The sequence below is a fragment of the Lepisosteus platostomus genome, chromosome 9, assembly GCF_059453375.1.
Source record: "Lepisosteus platostomus isolate fLepPlt1 chromosome 9, fLepPlt1.hap1, whole genome shotgun sequence".
In the NCBI taxonomy this organism is placed as follows: domain Eukaryota; kingdom Metazoa; phylum Chordata; class Actinopteri; order Semionotiformes; family Lepisosteidae; genus Lepisosteus; species Lepisosteus platostomus.
The window spans coordinates 49,089,572-49,116,308 of NC_142619.1; the positions used below are offsets into that span (position 1 = coordinate 49,089,572).

General features: G+C 37.2%; 1 protein-coding gene across 1 annotated transcript; it reads right to left on the reverse strand.

Annotated features, from left to right (window-relative positions):
* Positions 1-888: 888 nt before the first annotated feature.
* podxl (podocalyxin-like) lies at positions 889-25,056 on the reverse strand. The gene is made up of 8 exons (XM_088645400.1): positions 24,972-25,056; positions 10,638-10,973; positions 9,833-10,137; positions 9,094-9,123; positions 6,693-6,822; positions 5,847-5,878; positions 5,376-5,519; positions 889-3,358 (listed from the first exon to the last, which is right to left on the reverse strand). Exons 1-8 carry the CDS (start codon positions 25,009-25,011, stop codon positions 3,164-3,166), a joined length of 1,212 nt encoding a protein of 403 aa, XP_088501526.1. The 5' UTR covers positions 25,012-25,056; the 3' UTR covers positions 889-3,163.
* Between the last annotated feature and the right edge of the window lie 1,681 nt (positions 25,057-26,737).

The window sequence follows — 26,737 nt, forward strand, 5'->3', positions numbered from 1 at the left end:
GCAATTGTTTCTGATTTGGACATAAAAGCTGTATTTATAACAGTCTTATTCAAGAGCAGAGGCAAGGATGTGGTCAGTTCAAATAAATAAATCGTTTACGCATTAGGATAGTGATATGCAGCTCTGGTCTATGAGTGTTTTGTTTGTTTCTGGTTTTCATTCTACCTTGGACATAAACTAAATAAGTGGTTAAGAAGTTGATCCAGTTGTATCCAGGTCTGAATTAAATGCTAATTTAAAGATGCTTCAAAAATGGGTCCAACTAGACTAAAAAAGAGACCAACTATCGGTCTCTGGATTTCCAGCTTCTAAAGAACAAGGGAAAGACAAATCAAATAATTAGTTCCTTTAGGTAATTAAGAATTTGGCTGGAAAAGTATCCAGATGCTATCACACCCTTCAGGACTGAGTTGTGTTCCCTCCTCCTCTGTTAAACCAACAGGAACCTGGTTGCCCTGGCTTAGGAGAACAATTTCAGTCGTGTTCATTTTACAGTGCCATAGTGTCAAACGATTACTCTTACAGTCACTTAGTAATTTCTAGTAAGACCAGTGATTCATCCTTCAAAACTGTTAATGAAAAATATACAATACTGTGTTCAATTAAGAATTGGTAGTTGCACTTGATATTTGGTAACTACACTAGTAGTAACATATTTCAAAGTGGTCATCTCATCTTCTAAAATGGTGTTTGTAAACTGTAATAGGTAAGGTATGAAGGTTAGCCTTGGTATAGTGTTGATCCTTAAGCCTAATTGGTCTAAAGAGAGTTCTCATCTTTAAGTGATTAAGAAAATTAAATGCAAAAGGTTTTTGTTACAATCTTAATAGACGGGTTCATTGTCAAGAACAAGGTGCCATGCCAAGAACACTCGACCAAACGCAGTTCACAAAGGTTTATTGGTTTGAGTAAAAAACGGAAGAAGGCCTTGTCCTCATCAAACGTGAGTTTCAGTTGTCAGTGGGGATTCCAGTGTGTCAGACATCTGTTCTTATGCTAGTATAGCACGCGCAAAAAGTATATGTACAGTATAAGTATATATATATTCACTCTACATACTTAAAACTATTCTGCTAAATAGATTCTGTATTAAAAACATTTTGAATATGATCCTTTAAAGTGTTTGTTCAAATACAACAGTTGCTGTTGTCTGTGTGTAGGTAAGCATAAGTGCTAGGAACAGCACAAGGGTTTGTTTTAAGTGTACAGCAGATTAAGATCTACATCTTATTGTGAAACAAAACAATGACAAAGCAATGTCAATCTTTTTTGCACTGTGTGGTGTTACTCGCTTTTGAACATTGTAGCATACATAGAAATGTGTGGGTGCATATATATATATAAACTGTATATACACAAACGTGAAGTAATGTAAAAATACACCCTGAGATTCATAAAGGCCATTTAATGTACAGAATAAGTAGAAGACTGCCAGGTGTAGTAAGAGTTACAGGCCAGAGGAAGTCAGTAGTCAGCCATGTAATGAAAAGGAGAGGCTTAAACGGAACATTAGTAGAAGCCAGCAGGAAATCTTCTAAGACCCTGGACATTCTGTTTTTGACTGTTGACAGAGTGACTGTTGTGTTAATCATCCTTAAAGTACCTAATTTGTACCACTACCTTTTCCCTCTTAAGGCATGTCCACTGAAATAAGGGTGCCGTGAAAATGTCCTGCTTTCAGTTCTTAAAAGGTGTTTGTGAAGGTTAAGGTACCAATTGTTTATATTTAAATATAAGAATTTCTATTATTTTCAATATAATGATTCACACAAATTTTAAAGAAGAGGGCTAAGATTATAATCAATCTCATAAACGATTAAAGGCAGAAATTCCTGAAACAATGCTCTGAATGTTGGCGTGGACAAAGAACTCCAAACATAAACTCAAAGCATCTTCGGTTCAGTAAACCTCCCCAAACTGCGAGTTATACAACTGTGCTCATCTAAAACAAATCCCTGGGTGCACTGTTTCCAAAATAAGTATTCATACCCAAGAGGTTACGTATTTAACATTGCAGAGAAATTTAAATTTCTGCTTTGTATAAAGAAAAAAAAAAAGGTGCCATAAAATCTTTCTTACATCTCAAGCTTTAAAACTGAGATAATGGTTTCGATTCCAACATGCACTTAAAAGATAATTTACATCTTGAACTAATTTTTGCTAAGTTGCAAAAGTTTGTAGTGATGCACAGTTCAAAACTGCATACATTGTCAACACAAACAGCTCCACCTTGGGAACAACAGATATATCTGGAAATACTGCATGACACATTCATATTGAAATAGTGTTGAAATAAACCATGTTACATTAATATTCTAATTATTTTTAGCACAAGAAGTCTAGCTTCTATATGACAAAGGTTTTTGGTAAAAAGAAAATACAATGTACATGAATACATTAAACCGTGACTACTGTTATATAAATTATAGTGGTATAAGTTATATCTACCATTACCTACCAATAGTGCTGCTACAGGTCTTCAAAAGTCAGTCAAGATTCTATTCAAAGTTTTCTACAGAACAAATCAGAATGTGCCCTTCAACTTTACCAGGCTTCTGGCTGCATCGTTTTTCCTTGGTTTAACTGTGCAAAGACATTAAACTCCAAATTAGAGCACAGCTCTCCCTTGTTTCAGTTTTACTTGCTAGCAGATGTCATGGAGTTAATGAGGGTACTGTCCACAATGTAGACATGTACCCAGCTAAAATCATACTAATATTAGTGTTCAGAAATTGCATTCTCTTGCAAAATACTTAAAGCAGCATGGTATATCACATATAGCGGTAAGAGTAACAATAAAATGTAGGTGTTCACTGAGTTATATCAAATTAGAACAAGAACATATGATTTTGCTCTTGCATGTATCAAACTCGGGGACTGAGGTCAGATGTAATACTTCAAATGTCACATTCCAGTCACATGGAAGGTGCATGCATTTTGTTTCAGAACAAGAACCCCTACTAGACTACAAAAGCTAGGTTTTGAAATAGACTTTGTTTGCAAGATTCAAACCTGCAGTGCAATAGGTACTGTATACTGTATATGTATATATCCAGATATAGGTATGTAAAATGGTTTTACAATTTTATGCTGAAACGTGTTATCTTCTCCACTCTTCCTTGATTCTGATTTCTTTTATCTCTGCACCAAAACATGCTGCACTTCACAAGTGTGTGTCTTCTTCATCGTTGTGGTCATCTTTAATGAGATTGTCAATGGGGACTATCCAGCTGTCATTAAATTCCCCATGCAAATTGGCCTTCTTCTCCTGCATCTCAGGATGAACCTCCATCACCTCCAGGGTGGGGTTGTCATGGTAACCGTTTTCCACTGTCTGCAGTTCTTCAGTCAGTTGCTGCTGTATAAATTAGGCAAGATAAGAAGAAGTAGTACAACACTCCTCATCTTAAGTGAAACAGTTTTTTTCTGGAGTTTTGAATTACAATCCAGTGTTCCAATATACGGTAGCGCAGGATTTACAGAGCTGCATAAAGCCAGCTTCGAACAAACTTTCAATGGGTTATCACATCTATATATTCAGTATATGATGAGTATCTTTAGGTCAAAAGAACTGGAAATATTATGTTCACTGCGGTACTCTCATTTGGCATATAATGACTTGAGAAGTTTGGCAGATCAAGTCCAAGTTGTCAATATGGCTGTGGTCTTGCACCGAGCACATTTATAGCTTCTGATTCTCCAGACATTCTGAATGCAAAGTGATCAGGGACAAGAGTCCCTGCTGAGCCAGCCCTGTGGTACCCACTGGCCATTGCTGAGGCTAAATATAGTTGATTCAGATCTTTGTAGCCAGCTTGTTGCTTCTTAGAAGTGACCAGAGGGATTGGACCAGCTCCTGAATTTAGTGTGACTGTCGCGGGCTCATGCCCTCGCCACTTCACCCCACCGGTTCGTCCCGCAGCACCTGGGGAACGAAGTTGGGTCTCCGGCATAACGCAACAGGGAGCCAGCCACATGAGCTAAAGGAGACCTCCCTCAGCCCAGGCAGCTGAGGTCCCTGCTACGCGCAGAGAGGCCGATGACGTCACCACGTCCAAACTAGCTCCGCTACATTAGCACAGTTCAGCTCCGCATTGGTCAAAAATGGAGAATGAACGATTGGGCGTCTAATGATCTCAAACTGCTGAAACAAGAAGTTTTCTTCCAAGAGAGGTCATTTATAGAGCAGATCACATATACAGTCTTACCTCTCTACAATTCTTACCCATTTTTCGTATAGCCAACTCTCACAGAGCTCTTTACTAACTTTTTACGACTACACTACATATAGCAAATTAGATGATTTACAAAACTTATTCAAGATTATGAAGGTAAAAAAAGCATACAATTGTATAGAAATTTTCCTGAACTTATAATATTATCAGTTTTCTACACTATTATGAGTTAATTTTTTCTTTTTCTAATTTCTGCCTGTCAATAAATAGTTTTTTTTCATTTTCATGAGCAGCAAATCTATTTTTTGTTTTAGTTTCTTTTAATGTGGTAAAATATCATGTAAATGTAGAACTACTTCTTTGTGCTTTGTATAAGGAAGTTCAAAGTAAGAAAAGCAGTGCAATTAAAGGTAACAACTATTGCTGTCTGTGGAGAGGGCCATTATGAAAGCTGGCTGCATTAAATGAGCAGAATATTTTCCTATTTTCCCAGTGTTTTTAATGTTTCCCAGTGTTTTTAAGGCTTTGATCTCATTTTCTAATTTATGTATAATACTTTTCAGTTCATCACTATACCTTACCTGTGCTTTTAGTATGATTACACTGGCATGTTTCACTCTTTTTACCATGGTATAGCAAGTTAAGCTTTCATATAGGAAAGCATGCTAACTCCTAGGTTACAGTGTAGTTGCTAACTTTCATTAAACCCATAGATAGCTGGTAAGCAAGATATACATTTAATGATGTTCATAAGTCTGTAAAAATGGGTCACAGACTTGTAAAACAAGAATCATATAAGGGGTGAAATTATTCAATTATATCATTTGAAAAAAAGGGAAGGTCTTAATTTAATAAAATTGTTCAAAATAGCAATAATGACTGTTGTTAGCACTGAAGGCATATAGCACTATGTGATGTCTAATAAAAGCTTTTTCTGGGAACAGTGCATCTTTGAAGTTCAGGCCAGTCACTATGTTTGTGTAAAACCAAAAGAGGAGACAAACAGAACCTTTTGGTCTGTATGTCAGTAAAAACAGAACAAGGGGTTAGAGGTGTATGGTTAGTTACACATTTCTGTTTGACATTTTTATTCCACTATATTTTTTCTGGTAAAGAGTAAAACTGACCTACAGTAGGTACGGTAGGTTATATCACGCACATGCAAGAAAGGTATTACATTTAAAACCACGAGCTGCTCACCTGATTTTTCCTATAGGATTTCCGTTGACAAAGAATGCACACAAGGAACGCAACAATTATGAGCAGTAGTCCACCACAGGAGGCAAGAACAGCAGTCAGTGTCAGAGTAGAACCAGATAAACGTTGGTCAGAAGATCCATTGTCCTAAGAAAAAGTGTCATAGAAGGAAAAGGACAAAAAGACATTAATTTCAAATAATACAGCAGAATAATTATGTCCTGTACACTGGATACAGTAAAAGTAGGTAACATAGAGCCTAAAAACAGATGTCAAGGAGCCAAACATTTTAAAGACATCACAGTTGTGTCAGTATTAAAATATCATATTTAAAATCAAGTGTTGGACAGAAAATCTGCTTACACAACAAATAGTTTTGCTCCTTATATGTTCATTGGCAAGCTCAAGGCACTTGTTACTCTATTAAAAAAATAAAGGAAATAATTAGCAGTAATTGTATACAGGGATACACACCTTATTGATTTTTTCCAGCTCTTCAGGACTCACTGCAGCAAAATAAAAATAAAAAACATAAAAAAACATTTAGACCGTATGATAATATTCCATGGTGAGAACAATGCCACTATATTTTATTTCTGTCAATAGTAATATGGTAAAAACTGTTAAGAGTAGCAAGTAGTAAAAATAGAATAGTAATATTGAAATAGTAATAGAGTGAAACTTTTTTTTACTGTTTTTGGTTTGTGTAGTTTAAAATACTAATTAGTTTAGAGGCTAAAATACTATTTTTACTCAGGCAAACTGTTGTGGAAGTAGCTTCACACTGTAATTTTATCAAGTGCAAAATCAGAAAAAAAAACAATGGCCTGTCTTGATGTAATATCTAGTATTACAAAAAAACGAGTAACATGAGTAACATGTAAATACTAATAAAGACACATAGTCTACTTAAACTTCAAAGAGTAGAAAATAACCAAATGTAAGAAAATAGGGATTGTGATATTAACTATATTTTTTCATCTGAAGAAAAAAGGGGCTCTGTGGTGGCTCTGCGGCTAAGAATCTGTGCCTGTGGCTGGAAGATTGTGGGTTATTATCCCACGGCCAGCAGAGAAATCCTACTCCGTTGGGCCCCTGAACAAGGCTCTTAACCCCAACTGCTCCAGGGGCGCTGTATAAATGGCTGACCCTGCGCTCTGACCCCAAGCTTCTCTCCCTGTCTGTGTGTCTCATGGAGAACAAGTTGGGGTATGTGAAAAGACAATTTTTTTAATACAAGAAATGTATATGGCCAATAAAGTGATAATATCTTAAATAAAGCCCTTAGCTTTTTTAAAATAGAAAAAAGGGAAATCCCACCGCGTAACAATATGTCGTTAAAATGTACTGTTCCATTTGCACAAACTGTTATATGAGCATCACAGATCTGGGAAGGGTGTTTCCTCCACTTGTCACATTCTTCTTTCACACGTTTTCTTGTTTCATTGCTCTAGATACAATGGAAAATAAGAGAAACACATGGACAAACATGTCAATATCTGAGTCCATGTCACCAAACACTACACAACCATCTCCATTTATCACTGCATTCCCATTATTCCTTATGAGCTATGAGCTTGGACTCCTATACCTCAGTGTGGGCTAAATAACATTTCCCTTGACTGGTCTTCAAGGCAACCCAGCCCTTGAAAAACCTCCACAAATTTGGCATCCTCTAACAGAATATTGAAGAATGGGTGTGCGGCACAGTGGCATAGTGGTTAGCATCTCTGCCTCTCATTGCTGAGGTCTTGGGGTCAAGAGTCTGATTTCTGGAGTGCTACCTGAATGGAGTTTTTATGTTCTCCCCCTGTTTGTGTGGGATTCCTCAGGGTGCTCCAGTTTCTGGAGCCCAAAAAGATACTGGTTGGTTAACTGGCTCCTGGAACAAAATTGGCCCTGGTGTGAATAAGTGTGTATTTGTGTCCATGTGTGCCCTGTGATGGACTGGCCTTATGTCCAGGGTGTTTTCCTGCCTTGCATCCATTGCTGGCAGGAATAAGCTCCAGGTCCCCCACAACCCTGTATTGGATTAAGTAGTTAGAAAAGTGATGGATGGAATTGATGGATGGATGGAAATTCATTGCAAAATGAGTACTACATATTCGCACTCAAGTTCCTCCATCTTCAAAAGACTTTCTCTGCCAATTCCTTTGGGGCTTCTTTGATCTGTAGAATGCTTAAGTTTGTTTGTCTTCGTCTGCTTTACGAAGTAATATTCTATGCTTTCTGTGGCATCAAGTTTAAAAAGGTAATTCCTTTAATCAAAAACTGCAGATGCTTCACAAATTCAAAAGACAGAAAGGTAAAAATAGCTCCTTTCAATACACTGGAGTGCAACCTATTCTATCTATTGTACGCTGAATATCTAAACTGAAGAGGGAATGTCAGCTTTCATTGCTGCTAACAGAAATGTCCCCTTTGGGATGTGACTTAAGGAAAAAACTAAATATTTCCATGAAGGCGTATTTTCCACCAAATGAGTGTGGGACAATTTTAAATGTGATGGTGTTTTTCCAGTCTTTGTAACTGAATAAAAACAAAACGTAAAAATAAAGCTGAGTTAAAAGATAAGAGCAAGTGGCCATTCAAATTGACAAAAACAAATAGCACTGATAAAATTAATCCTGCTTCGTGAGCCTCAAGAACCTAACTACCTCAATATATTCCACACAAAACTACCCATTTTAAATATTATATTCACAAGCATTTATACCCCAGTATTATGGTGGTAGATACACAATAAACTATTTAACCACAATGAAGTTTTATTGCGTGGGAGTTTTTTTATCCAGTTCTCTCCCAGTCCAGATAAATGTTTTCTGTAAAGCACAGGTTATCTCTCACCAGCCTAAATCTCAGCTCTACACCTGTGTAATCACTTATATGACTTGTACTAAATTGTACTTTAGGAAGACAAGAAAACTACACAATATCTCTGTCTCTAATAGTCCATACTCTGATTGCATTCCTTGCAAAGCTTGATGCCACATTTACAATGGATGTGTACTGCAACAAATTTCCATAAATTATGAGATATCATGGCCTTTCAATGGTGATGGTACAGCACCATGCTTGCCAAAATGAAATAAATATAAGATAACAGGTGGAGTGTATGTACTGTAGTTCAAACCCCAGACTGATGTCAAGGATCTCATTATCAACTAAATACCCTCTCACACAAGTAACTCTCAACTGTGTTACCAGAGTGCTGAAAGAAACCTCCATCCATTCATTCATTTTCCAATAGTTTCTTCCAATTCAGGGTTGCAGGGGAGATGGAGCCTATCCCAGCAAGCAACAGGTGCAAGGCACAGGACACACTGGACAGGACACCAGTCCATCACAAGGCGGAAACACCGACACACACACGTATGACCAATTTTCCTAGCCAGTTAACCTCTTTGGACCCTGGGAGGAAACCCACGTGAACACAGGCGAAACAAACTCCATGCAGGGAGCACCCCTGGTCTGGAAATTAAACCCAGGGCCCCAGTACGGTGAAGCAGTAATGCTAACCACTGTGGCACTGTGCCACCCACAAGAAACAATTCTTGGCAACATCGAAATGCTCTTTCCAATCATAGTCCTTGAAGCTCAGCATGTAAAACACCATTCAATGTTTGATAGTCATTTGCCTTCAGTGGCAAAATGAAACATGGAAACTCTTAGTTGATTCCACTAGTAATTGCAAAAAGAAAACTTCCTCTCAATTTCTTACCAAAGTGGCATTTTTTGGTTCATAGTGAATCTGTTGGGACAAGAGAACAAAAAGCATTAGAAATACAAAACACTTATCAAAACAAAACTTGAATGGATACGTAGCAATATTATCTGGACTGGTCGACATCAGTGACATGAATAAACGCAGACCTGAGGAACTCCTGGGACTTGAAGCATACACCTTGTTCAAACATTTGCAGTACATACTGTATAAGGACGTAAGAGCACAAGAAAGCTTAAAATCAGGATGATTTCAAACCTATTAATCTCCTATGGCAGTTAATAGCTAGCTAACTGCAGGATGTCTTCCAGCTATTTCTTGAAGTAAGCCAGGGTACTGGTTTCAACAGCATGGTTGGGTATTTTGTTCCATACTTTCACAGCAAAATGGCTAAAGAAGTGTCTCCTGTTCTCCATTTTATATCAAATGCATGTGTAAATGAATAAACGAGGGGTTTCTGAATACATGGATTGAAAGTCCATTCAAAACACATAGTGTTAGGACCTACAGATCACTAAATTCAGATATTACTTATAATTCAATATTGTATAATAAAATTAAGCATTCTTTCACTCCATGTGTGACAGAAAAAAATCGGTTTCATTGGAGAGTTCAACATTCTTCACAGACTCTGCTTAATTTATTACAGGTTAACTGCTCAGGGCCTTGGTAATTGAGTACAAACTTACAAAGATAAATAATCTCTTAGTATATTAGTATGCAGCAATTATCTTACCTCGTATTTGTCTCCAGGAACGAAGACTTTTGATGTTGTCATCGTACAGGTAGTTTTTAAGGTTGGCTTTGAATCAGTAGTAAAGATGGTTGTAGTCTGATCTACACTAGCTTTTGTTTGATTTACAGTGGTAGGTTGATCTGAATGTGTTGATAAAGGTTTTGTAGTCACATCTGCAGTTGTGGTTACTTTTGTTGTTTCAGTATCGTTATACAGTGGTGTTAAATTAGTTGGACTTGATGAATTAGCAGAGGGTGAAGCTGTCTCTATAGTTATAGACGGCAGTGGATCTGTAGCTTTTCCTGCTGTCACAGAAGGAAAAAGAAATGTTTTAGATTTTTTTAACAACTCAGCTAACAAAAGATCTTAAACATCCCAATACAGGTAGACACAATTATTTTATATCCCATTTTGTTCCTCTAGAATTTGATGGTATATTTGATACAACAGAATAGTGTTTATTTATATATGGGGGTGAGAGGTTGTCTCACATGAAGCCATGGACACTTGGATTAAAAACAAGTGACCAATTTTTTAAAAAATTGAGAATATTCAGAAAATATTTAAGTTTATATTCTTATTACCCTAAATTTCTCATATTATTATTATTATATAGAAGAAAACACAGAGTAATGAGTAATGGAGCTTCATCTAACATTCATTGATTTGTTAATATACACAATGTTTTGCAAAAGCATTCTAATCTCCTTCTAATGATGTCCATTTTAAGAAATTACAAATGATGTATGCATAATTAAAGTTAATATTTTTAAATGTAAAAGAATTTATAAATGCCTATACTTACTCGTAGGACCTTCAGTTGTAGTAGTATTACTTCTTGCAATAGCAGTAGTAGAAATAACAGGACTAGAAGTATTGTTGATAATTGAAGGTGGAGTGCTGTTTATTTGTTTTGATGTTGCAGACATGACACTCACTGAAATCGGCGTTGAAATAAAAGGAGCAGTTGTTTTACTGGTCATCCTGGTTGAACTGTCAAGGGAACTAGTGGTTTGATCACCAGTTCTTACTGGTATTAGAGTAGCTGTAGTTTTAATATTAGTTGAAATGCTTGGGGTTGGGGCTGTTGGGGTTCCTGTAGTAGTAGTATTTTGTGTAGTCTCACATAAATTCCACATCCCTAAAAAACAAGAGTTACAGCTCAGTCTGTTGAAATAAGAATTCAATTTCTATCATCAACTACAGAGACTGTGGTTTGAGTTATTTCAAATGGACAAAAGTGACAAAATTCCACATTAATTACACATACTGTACATATATAATATATATAAATCACATATATTTAAATGATAAAAGGACAAAACCTTTTAATTTAACACACTTTATATTAAATTAAACCAACATTTCTTGTAATAATAACAATTCCTTACTCTTATATAGTACTTTTCTGGGCACTCCACTCAAAGCGCTTTACAGGTAATTGGGCCCCTCCACCACCAATGTGCACCATCCACCTGGATGATGCGACAGCAGCCATACTGCACTAGTACACTTAACACAGACTAGCTATCAGTGGAGAGAACAGATTGATTAAACCAATTAATAAATGGGGATTATTAGGAGTCCATAACTGGTAAAAGCTGGGAAATTTGACCAGGACACCAGAGTCACCCTCTCTTTTCCAGAAACACCCGGGGATTTTTAATGACCACAGAGAGTCAAGACCTCGGTTTTATGGCTCATCCAAAGGATGGTGCCTTTTTTTACAGTATATCACTATAAAGGGGCTTTAGGACTCATACAGACTTCAGGATTGTCACACCCTGCTGGCCCCACTAACAGCTCTTCCAGCAGTAACCTAGTTTTTCCCAGGAGGTCTCTCGTCCAGCTACTGACCAGGCTCACACCTGCTGAGCTTCAGTGCAGGGTGACATGGCTGTTGGCTGAGATATATTAGGCCATACCTCCACAAAATAAAGTGCTGGGTCACTTGTAAACAGAATACTCAATTCTTTCCCATTTTACGAATAGATTGCATTCAGATGAAGTTACGAGAAAGGTAATGATGTGAGTATAAGATCAGGGGACTGTTCAGGAGAGGAAAGGAAGCTGATGAGTGTCTGCTCAAGCAACTTAAGCAACCCACATTAGCCTACCACTTTCAACTTACTCTAAATGCTATACATTGCATGTACCAGACCTACTGACCACTAAGCATTAAGTCCACTGCAAGCTGACCTAATAATTCAACTTTGCTTCAAGCCATCATTTCTCCCCTTTAGTTCTTACTGACTGCAGTATCATTCACCTTTCTCTTAAGCGCTATTATTAGGGGAATGGGTTAACACCGTGATGTGGCAATGTACTGAATATGAAGGCATCAGGAAAGTGCAGTAACAAAACCTCATCATATAGCACTGAGAGAGTGGGTTTGGCATGTCAATCCATGAATTACAAATCTGTAAGTAGCAAAAATTCTCTAAATTAACTATCCACAGGAAATAGTAGTCTCTAAACAAGTTTCTAGGTGTTTTCTTTTTTAATAATATTTAATTGAGTAATAGATATTGACTTTGCTTTACAGCACCTATTTTAGTTTTACAAAAAAATGTTCATTAACCTTCAGACAGACCATTTTAATAGAACTTTCACTTAATGTGTCATTTCCTTTTCTAATGCTCTTTCTATACGAACTGAACTTATACATCTATTTTTGGGGACAGGATGTTTGGAATAATAACCTAGGAAATGATGTCAAACACACCCATTCCGTCCACATTAACAAACCAAATATTAACAATGCTGGCAAGCCTGCTTAGAAGCTCTTAAAACGTCTCCTGAGGTTTAGAACAATGTCTTGCGTAAATCCTACTATGTAATCACAAAAGAAACTTAAATCTCTTTGAAAAAACTGAAAGTATCAAAAATAGTTACTGCAAAACATTTTGCCTGCCTTGTCTATTTAAAGCATGTTGCCTTTAAATAGTTATAGTGCTGAGAAAAAGTTTGTGAACCTCCTAGGATTTTCACATATTTGAAATCTGTAATGATTTTAAGCGAAGTGCTAATACTAAATAAAGTTAACCTGATGAAACAAATGACACAAAACTCCTTCAATATTTATTTATGCTCAAATGTTGCAGCATTTATTATCCGTGACAAAGATAAGACAAGATCACTTTATTAGCCATATGCAATTTCTTGCATTAGGAATTTGTCTTTTTCACACACCCCAGCTTGCTCTCCATGAGACACACAGGTGGGGAGAGAGAAGCTTGGGGTCAGAGCACAGGGTCAGCCATTTATATGGCGCCCCTGGAGCAGTTTGGGTTAAGGGCCTTACTCAGGGGCCCAATGGGGTAGGATTGCTCTGCCAGCTGCAGAATTTGAACTGGCAACCTTCCAGCCACAGGCGCAGATCCTTAGCCACAGTGCCACCACCCTTGTATGTGAACCTTTAAATTCAGTAACGGGTGGAACCCCCTTGACTGCAACTAAACATTTCCTGTTAATTGTTGATCAGTTTCTTACATTGGTTTTGGCCCATCCTTCCTCATTTCAATTCTGTGACATTTGAAGGCTTGCATGGACACTTCTCTTGATGTCCTGCCAAAAATGTTGGATGAGGTTTAGGCCTTTAACTATGACACTTCTTCTGTAGCCATGCTTTTGTAGATCTGCTTGTGTGTTTAGGACCATTGTCTTGCTGCAAGATCCACTTTAGGTTCAGCTTCAGGTCATAGTCAGACAGCCTGACATTCTCCTCTAGAGTCTTGTGATACAATGCACAATTCATGCTTGTGTCAATAATGCCAAGCCACACAGGTCCTGAGGCAGCAAAGCAGCTCAATAACATCCCACACTCCATGCCTGAAGGCTGGGACGAGATTCTTTTGCTCAAAAGCAGTACCTGTTTTTTTGCCAAACAGAATGTTTCTCACCGAGGCCAAAGAGTTTTACCTTTATCTCGTCTGCTCTGAGAACATTGTTCTAGCAGTCTGGTGGATCATCGATGAGCACTTTGGGAAAGTTTCGACAAGCAGCAATGTTCTTTATGGAGACCAGAAGTTTTCTCCCTGTCATCTGTCCATGAACACAATTCTCGTTCTAGCAGTTTCTGATAGTTTCTTGAAAAGATTTTGGAAGGACGAGTGCCTATGGTCCTAAACTTTCTCCATTTATATTAACCAATTGGCCAATGGATTGGTGGAGCCTCAAATCCTTAGAAATGGGTCTGTAACAGTGCTGAGAGATTTCCTTTGATTGTGCTATGAATGATGCCCAATGCAGCCCTCAAGACCTTTCTAATTATGTAAAAACCAGATTCTAATGTATCATTGTGCCTTTCTTCTGCATATAATTTTGTATAACTTGGTCAAACATGCACATTGACATCTTGTAATTGGATTAAATAGAATGAGAAAGCATGGCTGTCCTAATTGTTTTCTTCAGGTAACATTTTTGGGTGAAATCCACAGAAGAGGAAGAACAGAATGTTCATTATTGTGTGTATCAAACTTATTGGACCAGGAATGGCAATATTCACAAACTGCCATTTTTTACAGAAATCCATGTGATCTCCTCTTACCTCAGCAAAGGCGGTCTTTTATATATATGCTACTCCACAAGCATTTTGCACAAGACACAATCAGGAATTACAATACAGTAAGAGCATCAACATTTTACTCCAAGCTTCCATAAGTTTTTTTTTTCGTGACAGAGGTTCTCCAGCTGTAAGGCTTAAATGTCCTGTGTTCCTGTACACGATTCCTCTTACTGTATATCAGCAAGGGCCCCAGGACCAAAGCAACCCTATATCAAAACAGACACTCCCATATTTCACAGAAGGCAGGAGTGTTCCCTGCTTCACCTTCTTTTACACCAAGCCATAATGTCCAGAAAGACATAACATATTTGCAACTATAAAATATGGTTACAATTGTCATTCAGATGTGGTTTGATAACCCCGAATTGCCTCTTTTTGTGGTTGGCCATTAAAAGAAGCTTATTCCTTGAACTCAGCCAATCCTACACTTATGCAGCCAATATTGAAGTGAGCTGTCATCATTTTGTATCCTGAAGATGGCAGCTTGCGTTGGAGATCTCTGACTGCTGCCTTATGGCTGCCTCATGAACCATTTGTATAACAGCTTGTGGTGGCAAGACATACTGTAGTTGCTTCCTCTTCATGACAAGCTTGTCACTATACCAGTAGTCTCAAATTTCTTAGCAATGGACAGTACAGTTAAAAATGGTAGATTCAGATTTTTTGTGGGTTCTTACGTAGCAACCCCCAACCTGTGGAGGACCGCTTACCTGAAGTCTTTAAAAGAACATAAGAACATAAAACAAGTTACAAACGAGGGGAGGCCAATCAGCCCATGTTGGTGAGTTGGTAGATTTGTGTTTCACGGTTCATTTTAAAGAAATCTGAGCTGACTTTGTCAGTGCCTTTGAGAATTTAGAATAATTGTATTGGGTCCCAGTGTAGTTTTCTCTGTTCGAGAACAAAATAATTCAAATTCCTTTAGCATGTCAGTGTAGGACATTCTCTAGAAACACTCCCCAGAATCTTTCTAGATGCTCTTCTCTGGAGAGATTTCAGTCCAAACTTTTCTATAATGTGGTGACTTCTGAAGAATTTGTACATCGATAAATGTAATTTCCTAAATATTTAATTATAATAGATGAAACAGGACAGCAGTTGAATGACAACTAAATTAAAAATGGATATTCAAGACCTTTTGGGGTGCCCACATGATGTAATGGTCAAGCACGAGCCACCAAGAACTTTATATTTAACTCTAATTCTGTTAGACTTAAGGTTGATCTCCTTGTGAAGTAAGCAACATTATACATATTGCCATAGCTGCAATTTAATCAATAATAATAGCACAATAATAAATATGGACTCTAATCAAGTGGTACATACTGGTAGATTGGTTGGCTACAAGGAAATTGTCAAATTGTGTACCCTGCAATGGACAGATGTTGCATCTAGAGTGTAGAAAATGGATGATAAGATGGACTCTATTGTATCACAGTGACAAACTGCATATTCTGTTTGTACCTGGATGTATCTGCAGTAGATCTAAATAATAACTGTATCTGTATGGAGCTTTTCACTCCAATGGTTCTGAAAGTGCTCCTCGTTAAAAGTGGGGCCCAATTGTTCCCCATTTAAGTGCAGCACCTTTTACTATGGCAGCCATTGTATACTATACACTATACACTATACACTATACACTAGCAGTCTCACTATAAAGCCAATGTGATGGAGATGCGAGAAGCCATTACATCAGTCAAATTAAGGGAGGACTTTGGAGAAGCCAGATTACCCAAGGCCAAATGAGAATTTAGCCAGGACACCCCTATTCTTATGACCAGTTCCATAGGATGTTTGATTGTCACGTAACTATGACTTCTGTTTAGAGTATCATTCAAATGATGGCACATCCTACAGCATAATGATCCCACCTTACTGGTGCTCAAATTTGGAAATTCTAGTTCAGAGGGAAGACTGGTCCACCAATGCCACTTACAAAAGCACTCTGGCTTTCCTTAGAGGTCTTCAATCCAAACCCAGACTTTCAGATTTGATTCGATCAGGCTGCAAAGCAGTAATGTTGACACATCTCCTTCATTCTCTCCCCTTTGTTCATATGGAAAAACTCACATTATACTGAAATATGCTTCCATTCCAATACTCTGATGTCTAACAGAAATGGTTATAAAGGCGGAGGTTTTTAAGGACTATTTAAACAATAAATACGGATAAGATCTGGAGCCTCAGGCTTTTCTAACATAATATCAAGACCGACCCAGCTGCCTACTCAGCAATTAAACAAGGCCATTTGACACAGTCATTGTTTCAGAGAAGAGGCTTTCATTGATAAGCCCTGGCTCTTGGGGAAAAAAAGACATAAAATAGCTTTGATGCTTGTAATTAGCGCATTGTTATAACCTTATCATCTGAGCTCACATGTTACGTCTGTGCTATGATGGTTGCAAACTGTCTAACGTGGCATCAGGCTCTTTTGTTGAATCCATGTTCACTAGTTTTCACTGGAAAATTGAGCAAGAACCAAGATGACCCTCCAGGAGAAGTCCAAAATATTTTTTCCTAACTTAGCATTGTTTTTATATATAATTAAAATATAGAATAGTTTTAATATAATATATCCATATTGCTCCAGTTAAAACACTATGACAGCTTCTTTTTTCATTTATAAAACTATTGTTATGATAAATAACAGGACGATCATGTCATACTGGCACAATAAAAGTGACAGAAAGTCACTTGCAAATGTCAATGCCATCAATAACAGACAGTATGTAAATGAGTCCCCAAGCCTGACTATGGAGCTGATGGTGAAGTTAGCTATAGTAAGGACTTGAGGAATTCTAATTGATTTGTTTTGACATAAAAGCAAAGAAACTCTCTAAATGAGAAACTTGTGGAAAAGGGAGAAAACACATTTTGCATGATCCACGCTGTTGCAGTCGCAACGACAGTCTATACATTGTTATAAAAAGGGAAAATGATCACTTTGAAGTTTAAAGTCGGGCTGACAAAGTCAAGTTGAAAGATATGATAAACGCCCTTCTCCTGACAACCTTTTAATTAAAAGTTCAAGCTGATTTGTGCCAACATTACCATCAGCCATGAACGCAGATTCCAGATTTCACTACCATACGTCTTTACATTAAATTAATAATGATAAAAATGAGTGTCAGGCAAACGTAAGCAGTAATGCAATTATTGTATCAAAAAGGCAGCTCATGACAGTGACAACCTTTACCACCGTAGTGTATCAGACAGTTTGTGAACAGCCCCGCAGTAGTTTCTCCGGGAGTCTTTCACAAGAAACCAAGCTCGGAATTTCAGCATGAGTAGTTCCCTACTGATTTGTGGTGTTTAGTGTTCTTTTCAATGTCAAATTTTGAACATTTCTATTAAAATGATAAGAATTTAGATTCTACCTTGGTATTGAAATACATGGGGTTTTTTTCATCCTCCCTTACTTATCTGTATCTCTCTCTGTTTCCTTTTTGGACACCGGTAATCATTCACTGACCCAGACTCAAGATTAGATTAGGAATGTAACATACCAGATTCCTCCTCTTTCCCTTTTCCCATACGTGATCCAGTGTTCCCAGTTTTTCTTTCCTTTCTCCCTCTGTTCACAGCTCCCGAAAAAAGGAAGCCCTCAAATGTGTGGTCCCAGCTTGCACGATCACAGGGCTTGCCCTCACACAGCCTCTCTGGTCTGAGGATCAGGGCCATTGAACAGCATCACTCTCCCCACATAAACAGACGGCCCATGAAAACCGCACTGTTATCACTTCTTGTGTAAGTCCTGGACAGCGTTGCCGATGTGTTTGGGCTGAAATTCAGCCAGAGCACCTTAGTGTTCAGGCTTTTTTTGCCTGTGGAGAACTTCTTGCTGTTCGTAGTTCAGAACAGGAAAGTCTATGAACCGTTATTTCACTTCAACCTCTCATTGAGGTTAATTTTATATTAAAAAAATATAATTAAAGTATAGAAGGCCTCATAGCAATGTCACCATGACAAGGACAAGGGGACTGAAATAGTATGGGTAATATATAATATTTGATGACACACAGGCATTCAAAAACATAACTGACAGTCATTCAATTTTACTTCCACTCCCCAAACCTACCTCCATTTCCATACCTTTTAGATAATCCCTATTTACTTTTTCAAATACCAGGCCATCTGTTTTTAACTAGTAAGGAAAATGTTCACCCTGATACTATCAGTACTTAAACTCCTTTATCTGCATTCCAAACTCCTTATCTTGGTCTTCTGCCTTGCATCAAAAACACCTGCTTCTTACAGAAGTGTAAAAGATTAAAAAAGTGACTTTTACTTGTTTCCTTGGTTCTTCTCACGGATTGTAGTTTTGATTTCACCTGTTTCTAACAAATACCAATTAATCTTGCCACTACCAACACCTTTAATACAGTACAGTACATAGCCCTGTTTTCTTTATAGAAATTTCTGGTAAGTTTAGTGTTACTGCTCAGTTTAAAAGGAAATCCTTTAGAGACCCTGTTATTTTAATAGACTACAGAATAGATTATAACACCATAGTGAGAGAGCCATTCTGAAAAGTATTTTCTTGTCCTTCCTTTGCTGAGAGGATTCTATTACTCAGTGGAATAGGCTACTTCGGTTATGATCTGATATGACTGTGATGAGTCAATGATGAAATCAGGATAGATAATTTTTCTCTTTCTACTAATTATAACACCTTCTTTTCACTCTAAAAACTACCTTTTTCTTCTGTCGTACGTGCTTGTTTTATCAGTCTACGATTTAAAATAAATTACTTGATGTCTATGATATCCATGAATTCAGTTTGATTCATGAAATGCCCTCATCCACTTTATGCTGCAGGATGAAACAATGAATTTCAGTGATCATTAAGACACATTTAGAATTTAATTTTGTAATTTTTCTTAGGTTTGCTAATGTTTGGTTTTGTAAATGGCTTTGTATATGAACGTGAGACATATAAAATCTGTAATTTTATAGGCTGCCTATTTAAGAAATCTTTACAGCTTTAACAGTCACTTTCTGTTGTATAATAAATATTGTAATTTGATTCTATTGCAATGACATGTATATGCTAATACGCCATTATTTTAAAGTATCTTCCCAGTTTCACTTTATTTTAGAAATATCTACAATTAGCACATGTACTTCTATTTTCTATTAAATGAGGTAACTTAAAGTATGACAAAGAAAGTGAAAGCATGTGAAAAATAAACGGATAATAAATGACGATAAAATAAACAGTCAAGTTGTGTCCTTTAAATTAAGTTGCCTTCATTTAAAGAAACAAAGTACACGAATGACGCCAATAAACATCTGTGGTATGCAAATAACAGGAACATAACTGTTTTTTTTAACCCGGAACATTTCTCTTTTTACTACTGGAAACAATTAAGGTCAAACTGTAATTAATCTTCTGTGTTCAAGAAAGATTTAGCTCAGGTGGTACCCCATGGTGAGGTCCTGTTTATTCACAGCAGGCGTTAACTCATTCCTGTTTTGTGTTGGGCTTGGTTATACACAATTAAAGAATGACACCACTAAAGGGAGGGAATTCAATTGTCCCTTTTCCTGGTTCTGCTGTAAAAATAGTGTTTCGGCACAGACGTAAAACAATGAAAGACAGCGGCTCCTCTTTGCTTCAGCAAAAACTTATTCCAAAAATGTTGTCTCTTACAGTAATTTAGTTTAAACACCTAAAAAACTAAATGCTAATATATCTCTCTGTTATTTGAAACAAGACATATTTTTACATAATACTGTAAATTGAATCTAAACAAAATCTCATTATTTTTGTATATTTAACCCTAACACAAAAAGTTCTAGTTCTTTATTACCATTAAATTCAAATAACCATGATTATCCAACAGTCTAAAGAAAGCATTTGTACTCAAGAAGGTTGATACTATTATGTTTTAAGAATCAGCAGCTGATTTACAGGACCATTAAACAATTTGTAACTGCTTTCATCTTGACAATCAGTTAGAAAAACTTTGTTTTTCACATTGCAGGAAAAATTGAGAAATTGTTTTTTAGTTAAAAGGTTTGTGACTATAGCCCTAAAGCATTTAATTACATTCCCATTTCCATTTTCTGAATGAATGAATAAATGTAGGTATCACTTCTACAGTACCCTACAATGACTAAACATTCCAATTCATCAGCTAGCACATAACAATGCCTCTCTTTGCAAAGTGACTGCACTAGAGAGGATATTCTTTGAATGAAGCGTCATGGTGTGACAAATCTTTTTAGTCAAATTACACATAGTATCTATAGAACCTCCTGGTGAGCATCAGCATGATGGTGCTCCATTCAGAGGTTCAAACAGAGATTAATTCAGCCGTCCCACCAAGGAAGGGGTCGTCTTTGTACAGCTGAGACCCTACAGTTAAAGATAAGGCCAGTATTCAGGAATGTAAGGGCACAAAGTGTAAAACGCTGTTTTTAAAAGACAATGAAGTTAGGGGTGTGTGCAGAGTGTGTCACACTGAGAAGCATTAATTCACTTTAATCATTAGTCACAACAGGTAGTGCCTTTAAAGGCTATTTACAGTCAGGATATGGCACTGCCAGATTCCTCTCTGGGGTCAGAAGGTGCAACCGGTGTCATTTGCACAACCCTTCAGCCCCCAAGTCTCTTTCTAGCAGCATCCTGGCTGTAATAATCAAAAATATTAAAACAGGAAGTATGTCTTTGCCGGCTAGCAGACTCTCCTTTTAAGTTCTCAATATTCCTAATACCTGCTTCACTTTTTCTCGAAGCAAGATTTTGGGGCTTAAATCGTACACTGTTTTCGAAAGCCATCCATCCACTTTCAGTAACCGCTGTGTTATTTGAGTGCTGCCAGAGCCTACCCCAGCAGATATTGAATGAGATGGCACCCTGAGTGGAACACTTTCCCCATCTCAGTGCAGGTCATGGGAAAACGTGTACACTTTACAGAAGAAAATAATACGTGGAAATATGCGATTATTAGGATACACACAGGAAGTGACTTACTGGCATTTACTGACTGACTAGATACACGGGGGGAAGTCTCTAAGTAGCTGAAGGAAGTACTAGTAAGATCACACCACACCTCTCCTTATATCAGCTTTAGTGACACAGAGCCTTGCTTTCCATTGTTCTAAGTCTTTTTATTGGAAAGAATGTCACATGCTCTACATGGTGTAATGTATATATATATAAGACTTTAACATAACATAAATCACAATACCATAAATATAGGGTATATAACATCTATTCCGATGTGAATATTTCTTATTTTTGTCATCTTGCAAGCAACAGGCACAAGGAAGAACACACCCTGGACAGGACACCAGACAATCGCAGGGCACACTTGCTGTAGACACAGACACACTCACACCAGGGTCAGTTTTCTCTAAAGCCAATTCACCTACCAGTATATCTCTGGACTGCGGGAGGAAACTGGAGCACCTGGAGGAAACCCATGCAAACACAAGGAGAACATACAAACTCCACCCAGATAGCACCCCATATCCGGAGCCTGCGGCAATGCTAACCTCTGCATCACCCTGCCACCCTTGTATCATAATAAGATAAAAGACTTTATGCTGAATATGCCTGATCAAGTATTCAGAAAGAAAGAAATATATAGACAAGGTTGGGATCCATTTTTTTCTCTGAAAAAAAATTGCCCTGTCCATCTGTCCACTTACTTTGTCTTCAGTTCCTACACTCTCCAACACCTGAAGCTGTTGTGGACTTGGAGATTCTAACGCTGCCACCTCCTTATTTTTGTTTACACGGCCTCCTCTCAAAATTGTACTGATAGCTTTGTCCCCTCCACATTTGTCACATCTGAGCCAATCCAATGTTTTTGGATCCATCTCAGCACAGACTGGCTTAAAAATGTTCAATGGCTGTTAGAGGTACTTCTGTTATCTTCTTGCTGTTGACCCGGCTGTCAAAGTGCTTTGTTTTCCAGAACTACCGCTATTGAATTCCATCTCTCTCATCTTATTTTCACTGTTTGCACTGACAAGTTGGCACTTTCCTTAAAACATTTTATATGTTTTGCTTTTTCAAGCTATTTGAATAAAGGCTATTGTTTAAAGACACGAAGTGCCCTTTTCTTTGATCTGAACTTCAAATTCAGAAGACAAACTCATGTCGCATAGAGTCCAGACACAAGAAGAGAAGAAATAATGAAACTGTGGAGTTTTCAGCTTTCTGCATGAGTGTGTGTGCCCAGTAAACCCTGCATGATAATTAAAAAAAGTTTATTTTTCTCTGTTTTGGTCTGCTCCATTCTGTTTTTGGTGTTGGAACCAAACACAGTATATTCCTAAACTTTCAATACAGAAAAGGAGGTTCAGCTAATCAAGTTATAGAAAACAGGAACACTTCATAAAGATAATTTACTCAGTGTGTGCCACATACATTAATAAAACATTGTGCACTCTTAAAAGTTTATAGTGAAAAAGATAACTGGGAATTTAAAGTGTCCTATAGCTAACATCATATCAGGACTTAGCATACCTCTAAAACCAACACAGACTGAAGAAAGGTCAGATTCTTGTGATTATTTTCTTATTTAATTTTCTTTCTAAAGTGGCTAAAATAAATATTTATTGATCCACGAAATCTGCACCGATTATACATTTTAGTTGCACAATGTTATGCAATATGTATTTAAAAAAAACATGTCTGAGTTCATACAAGCTTTGAGTCAACTAAAGTTGGCTTGATAAAAATAAATACAATGAAGTGTTTTTTTTCTGACTGCAGTGTGTGTGATTTATTGGTATAGTGTTTTAAACTAATGGAAAATATTAAGGAAAAAATTTGCTTTTGGCCTCCTGATATGAAATCAGTTTTTGATGTCTGTCATTTAATTTAAATGCAAATGTCGGGTATGAATTTAAAAGTGTGACTATGGAAGGCTGGGAGATATTGTCAGGAATCAATATACTAGAAATAAAACAATCCCACACAGGCTTAAAAAAGCAAAAGCTGTCTGACAAAACATTACTCTGAAAATAAAATACTGAATAAATCAATCAAATTCCTTTGGTGATTCACGTTCATTCTTTTATGCCCATTTTTATTTTAACTACCACATTATCATTTTTTTCCTTTTTACAAAAATATTTGGAGCACTACCACCTCTAAAATAAATGTGTTCTTCGCACGGCTTTATTGTTTTGGGAGATCAAAACTTAATTGCTTCATAAAGGGACTTAGGAATTTCACCCAGCACCGTAAATCATTATTTTGAGCTGAAGTATTTTCTTCTAATGATTAAAACGCCTCTTTCACGTGTCTTACAGAACTTGCTGTTCCCTTGAGACAGATGTGACACATCTTATTAAATTAAGTAAATACCCCCTTGCCTCCCAGTTCTAATTAAATAGTTCTTGAATCCTCATAATCAGCTGTACCGGGGTCATCTTCTCTGCCAACACAGAGTTCATGCTCTGCAGCATATAACATACCAGACCACAACAAATGCAAGTGGGCAGATGTTTCATCTCTTCAGCTGTAGGGATTCAGCAACTCTCCAAATGTACCACCCTGTGCTTTGGGGGATACAGTGTTATTAAAACAATGTCTCAAGAAATAGAACCACCAGAATGAGCTCGTATAGTATCCCATGCCAAGTCAGCATCAAAAACTTCCACGGCAAGGAATTTCATTTTTCCACGGGTACTGACATTTTTTTTTTCAGCACTGAAAGTGGCAGATGATTTATTTTCCAAAGTGATACCTACTTCATATGCTAGGAAATAATTTTAAAGAACACTGTAATTTTCTATATAATTTAATTTACAGTACATACAGGCTACACTTTCCCTTATACGATTGAATAAGTGTTTCTAAACGATACAGATTACAGAAATGTGGTACATCTCTTAATAATGTGTGTCATTATTGATTCACAAATGTGAAATTTAGCAGCAAAACTAATAATAGTGATGAGTACGACGATGTAAACAAGAGAAAAAGTGAATTACAACTTAAAAACTCGAAAAACGCTTCCTGGCAGTGTCTATGCGTGGACAATTTTAAAATTTACCATAAGTTTAAAAATTGAGACATATACATCTATCTTAACCAGATAGACAAAAACTGCATCTACGCGCACTGGACAGTTACGTTGCAACAACTTTTGCAGCGCAAGCACCTGTTATGAGGAAACTCCCCGTGACATAACCTGCGCAGTAAAAATGTCTTAAACGATTTTATGTTTATCGCCAGACTACAATTTTGCCTGCACCTAAAGTTTAAATACACGAGATGCGCCCATAAAACTTTGAACTGAACAGACTCCTGAATGCTAAAACTGACTAAACTCAACTCCTGCACAAGAAAACTTAACTTTTCTAGCTACACGCTGTAACTAGTGCAGCTAGTGCAACAAAATCGTTTTCACTGAGAATTCGGTGGACCGAAGAAAGACATAAATTTAATAGCCGTTTATATTCTGGGGGAGATCAAAGCTAATGGCACTTCAGATACATGCTTTCCACAAGAAAATGGAAGGCTATACAGATCTAATTAACTTGCAGCCCAAAACAAACAACAATTTAAGACAAAATTAAATTCAGTTAACTTTGATAATTACTCACCCATGAGAGAAATCACATAAATTAGAGCACACATTGTCATTGTTTTTGTAGTTCGACTTCTTCTCGCTGATGCTGGAACAGAGGTGCGTAGTTTAGTTTAGTTCTTTTTTGTTGTTGCTGATGCTGGGAGGGATGTTTTGTTACGGTTATCTCCTTGGATTATATTTTCAGTAAGTGATTTTGCTTCGCTGTGATTGTTTTTGCTGAAAGCCAGGAATGCTTTTGTTCATTTTTTTTCTTCCCGAGTCGGGGATGTAATGAAAAGCTTTCGCAGGTTTCCTTGGCCGCCGTGAATGTAAACTCCAATCTCTGCTTTCCTTTCTCCCGCTTTTCATGGGGGAGTCTGCAGTCGTGAGGGCTGTTGATGGCTATAGACGTATTGTACTCGCAGGGCAAGTAAGTGGCCAGGCGAAATGTGTACTTTACAGAGACGGAGCTCAGCTGTCGATAGCGCTGGCACTGCCCACATGTTTAAGTATCACAGGGGTTCACTAGGCGAAACCCAACAGGATCCAATTGAAAAACGGGGTGGACTCCAATCCGAACAATAAAAAAGGAAATAACTCCTCATCGAACTTTTTTTTTCTGCCTGCGAGGACTTAAATTGAACCGCAAAAATCACTACAGATGTACATAAACTTGACAGAACTTACTGATTTCTTTGTCAATTATTACGAACGTTGTACGTGACTAAAATAAACGTGGCTTTAGACGACAATAGGAAGGCATTGACATACAGTCCACATTGTATTTAAATTAGCCACAACCTTGCTACGTTGAGGATTCCTCAACTAACATTATAATGTTATATAAAAAATACATTTAATTTTTTTTAAATCAACTAGGTGTACAACCACCGTGCCTCAAAAATATGTGAGTTGCCCCTGCTTTTTCAACATAAGTACAATACGATGTTGTTTTTTTTATCCCTGTAAGAGACAATATTCTTCCATCTAACAGATCTGTCATGATTCCCATCTCACCTGAGAGCAGTCTGTTGCATTTTCACATATGTATCTGTTTGCAAGCAACTGTATTGGTTCTGCACTTAGTAACTTTGACATATACTGTTGCATATCTTACTTTTTTTTTTTAAAGAAAGTATCATGGGCTTTTTTCTGAGAATATTATAAGCGACTCCTGGACCATGATCCATCATTGATATCTGCTACATCAATATAACTATAATTGCCAGAGGATCAATAACCCAGTTTGTGGTCAACAGACTGTCACATTTAATGCAAATAGAATGTACTGTGATTAGTGCTGAGAGGTGCAGAGGACATCTCTTGGTTGTCCTGCTCACACCTGAAGAAGGCTCCACGGCCGAAACGTTTGTGTTTTCTTTCTTCTCTTTTCAGCATGGAATAAACCTATTACTTACCTCTTGGTTGTGCTGAGAGGTGGATTTTTAAAATTGCCATTGCAGTTGTATTGCATTTCTCAATCTGCTGTAAGGTTCTTTAATGCCAAACAATGGGTTCTGAAAGGTCAATGTTCACTACTTGGCAATAATATTCTGACCTTATTATAATACAATGGTCAAATGTTTTCGCAATTAATAGTACAAAGGATGTAAGACAGCATTAAGGTGGTCAGCTTTAACTATAGAAAAACACTATAGCCACAATAACCCCTGGAGTGTCTGCAAACTTTGGATTTACTGGCATCTGTATTGGTGTATTTTATGTGATACTTTTTTGAGTGACTGGAATATGCCTGAATTTGTTGGTCTGATAGCCTATGTATATATTTCAGGTGGGTAG

Excerpts from the sequence above, each read along its gene's own strand:
- podxl (XM_088645400.1), bottom strand. The coding sequence starts at position 25,011 with ATGACAATGTGTGCTCTAATTTATGTGATTTCTCTCATGG. Across the intron at positions 10,138-10,637 it reads TACAACTGAAGGTCCTACGA|CAGGAAAAGCTACAGATCCA; the intron begins GTAAGTATAGGC and ends CTTCTGTGACAG. Across the intron at positions 5,879-6,692 it reads TAACGACATATTGTTACGCG|TGAGTCCTGAAGAGCTGGAA; the intron begins GTGGGATTTCCC and ends ATTTTGCTGCAG.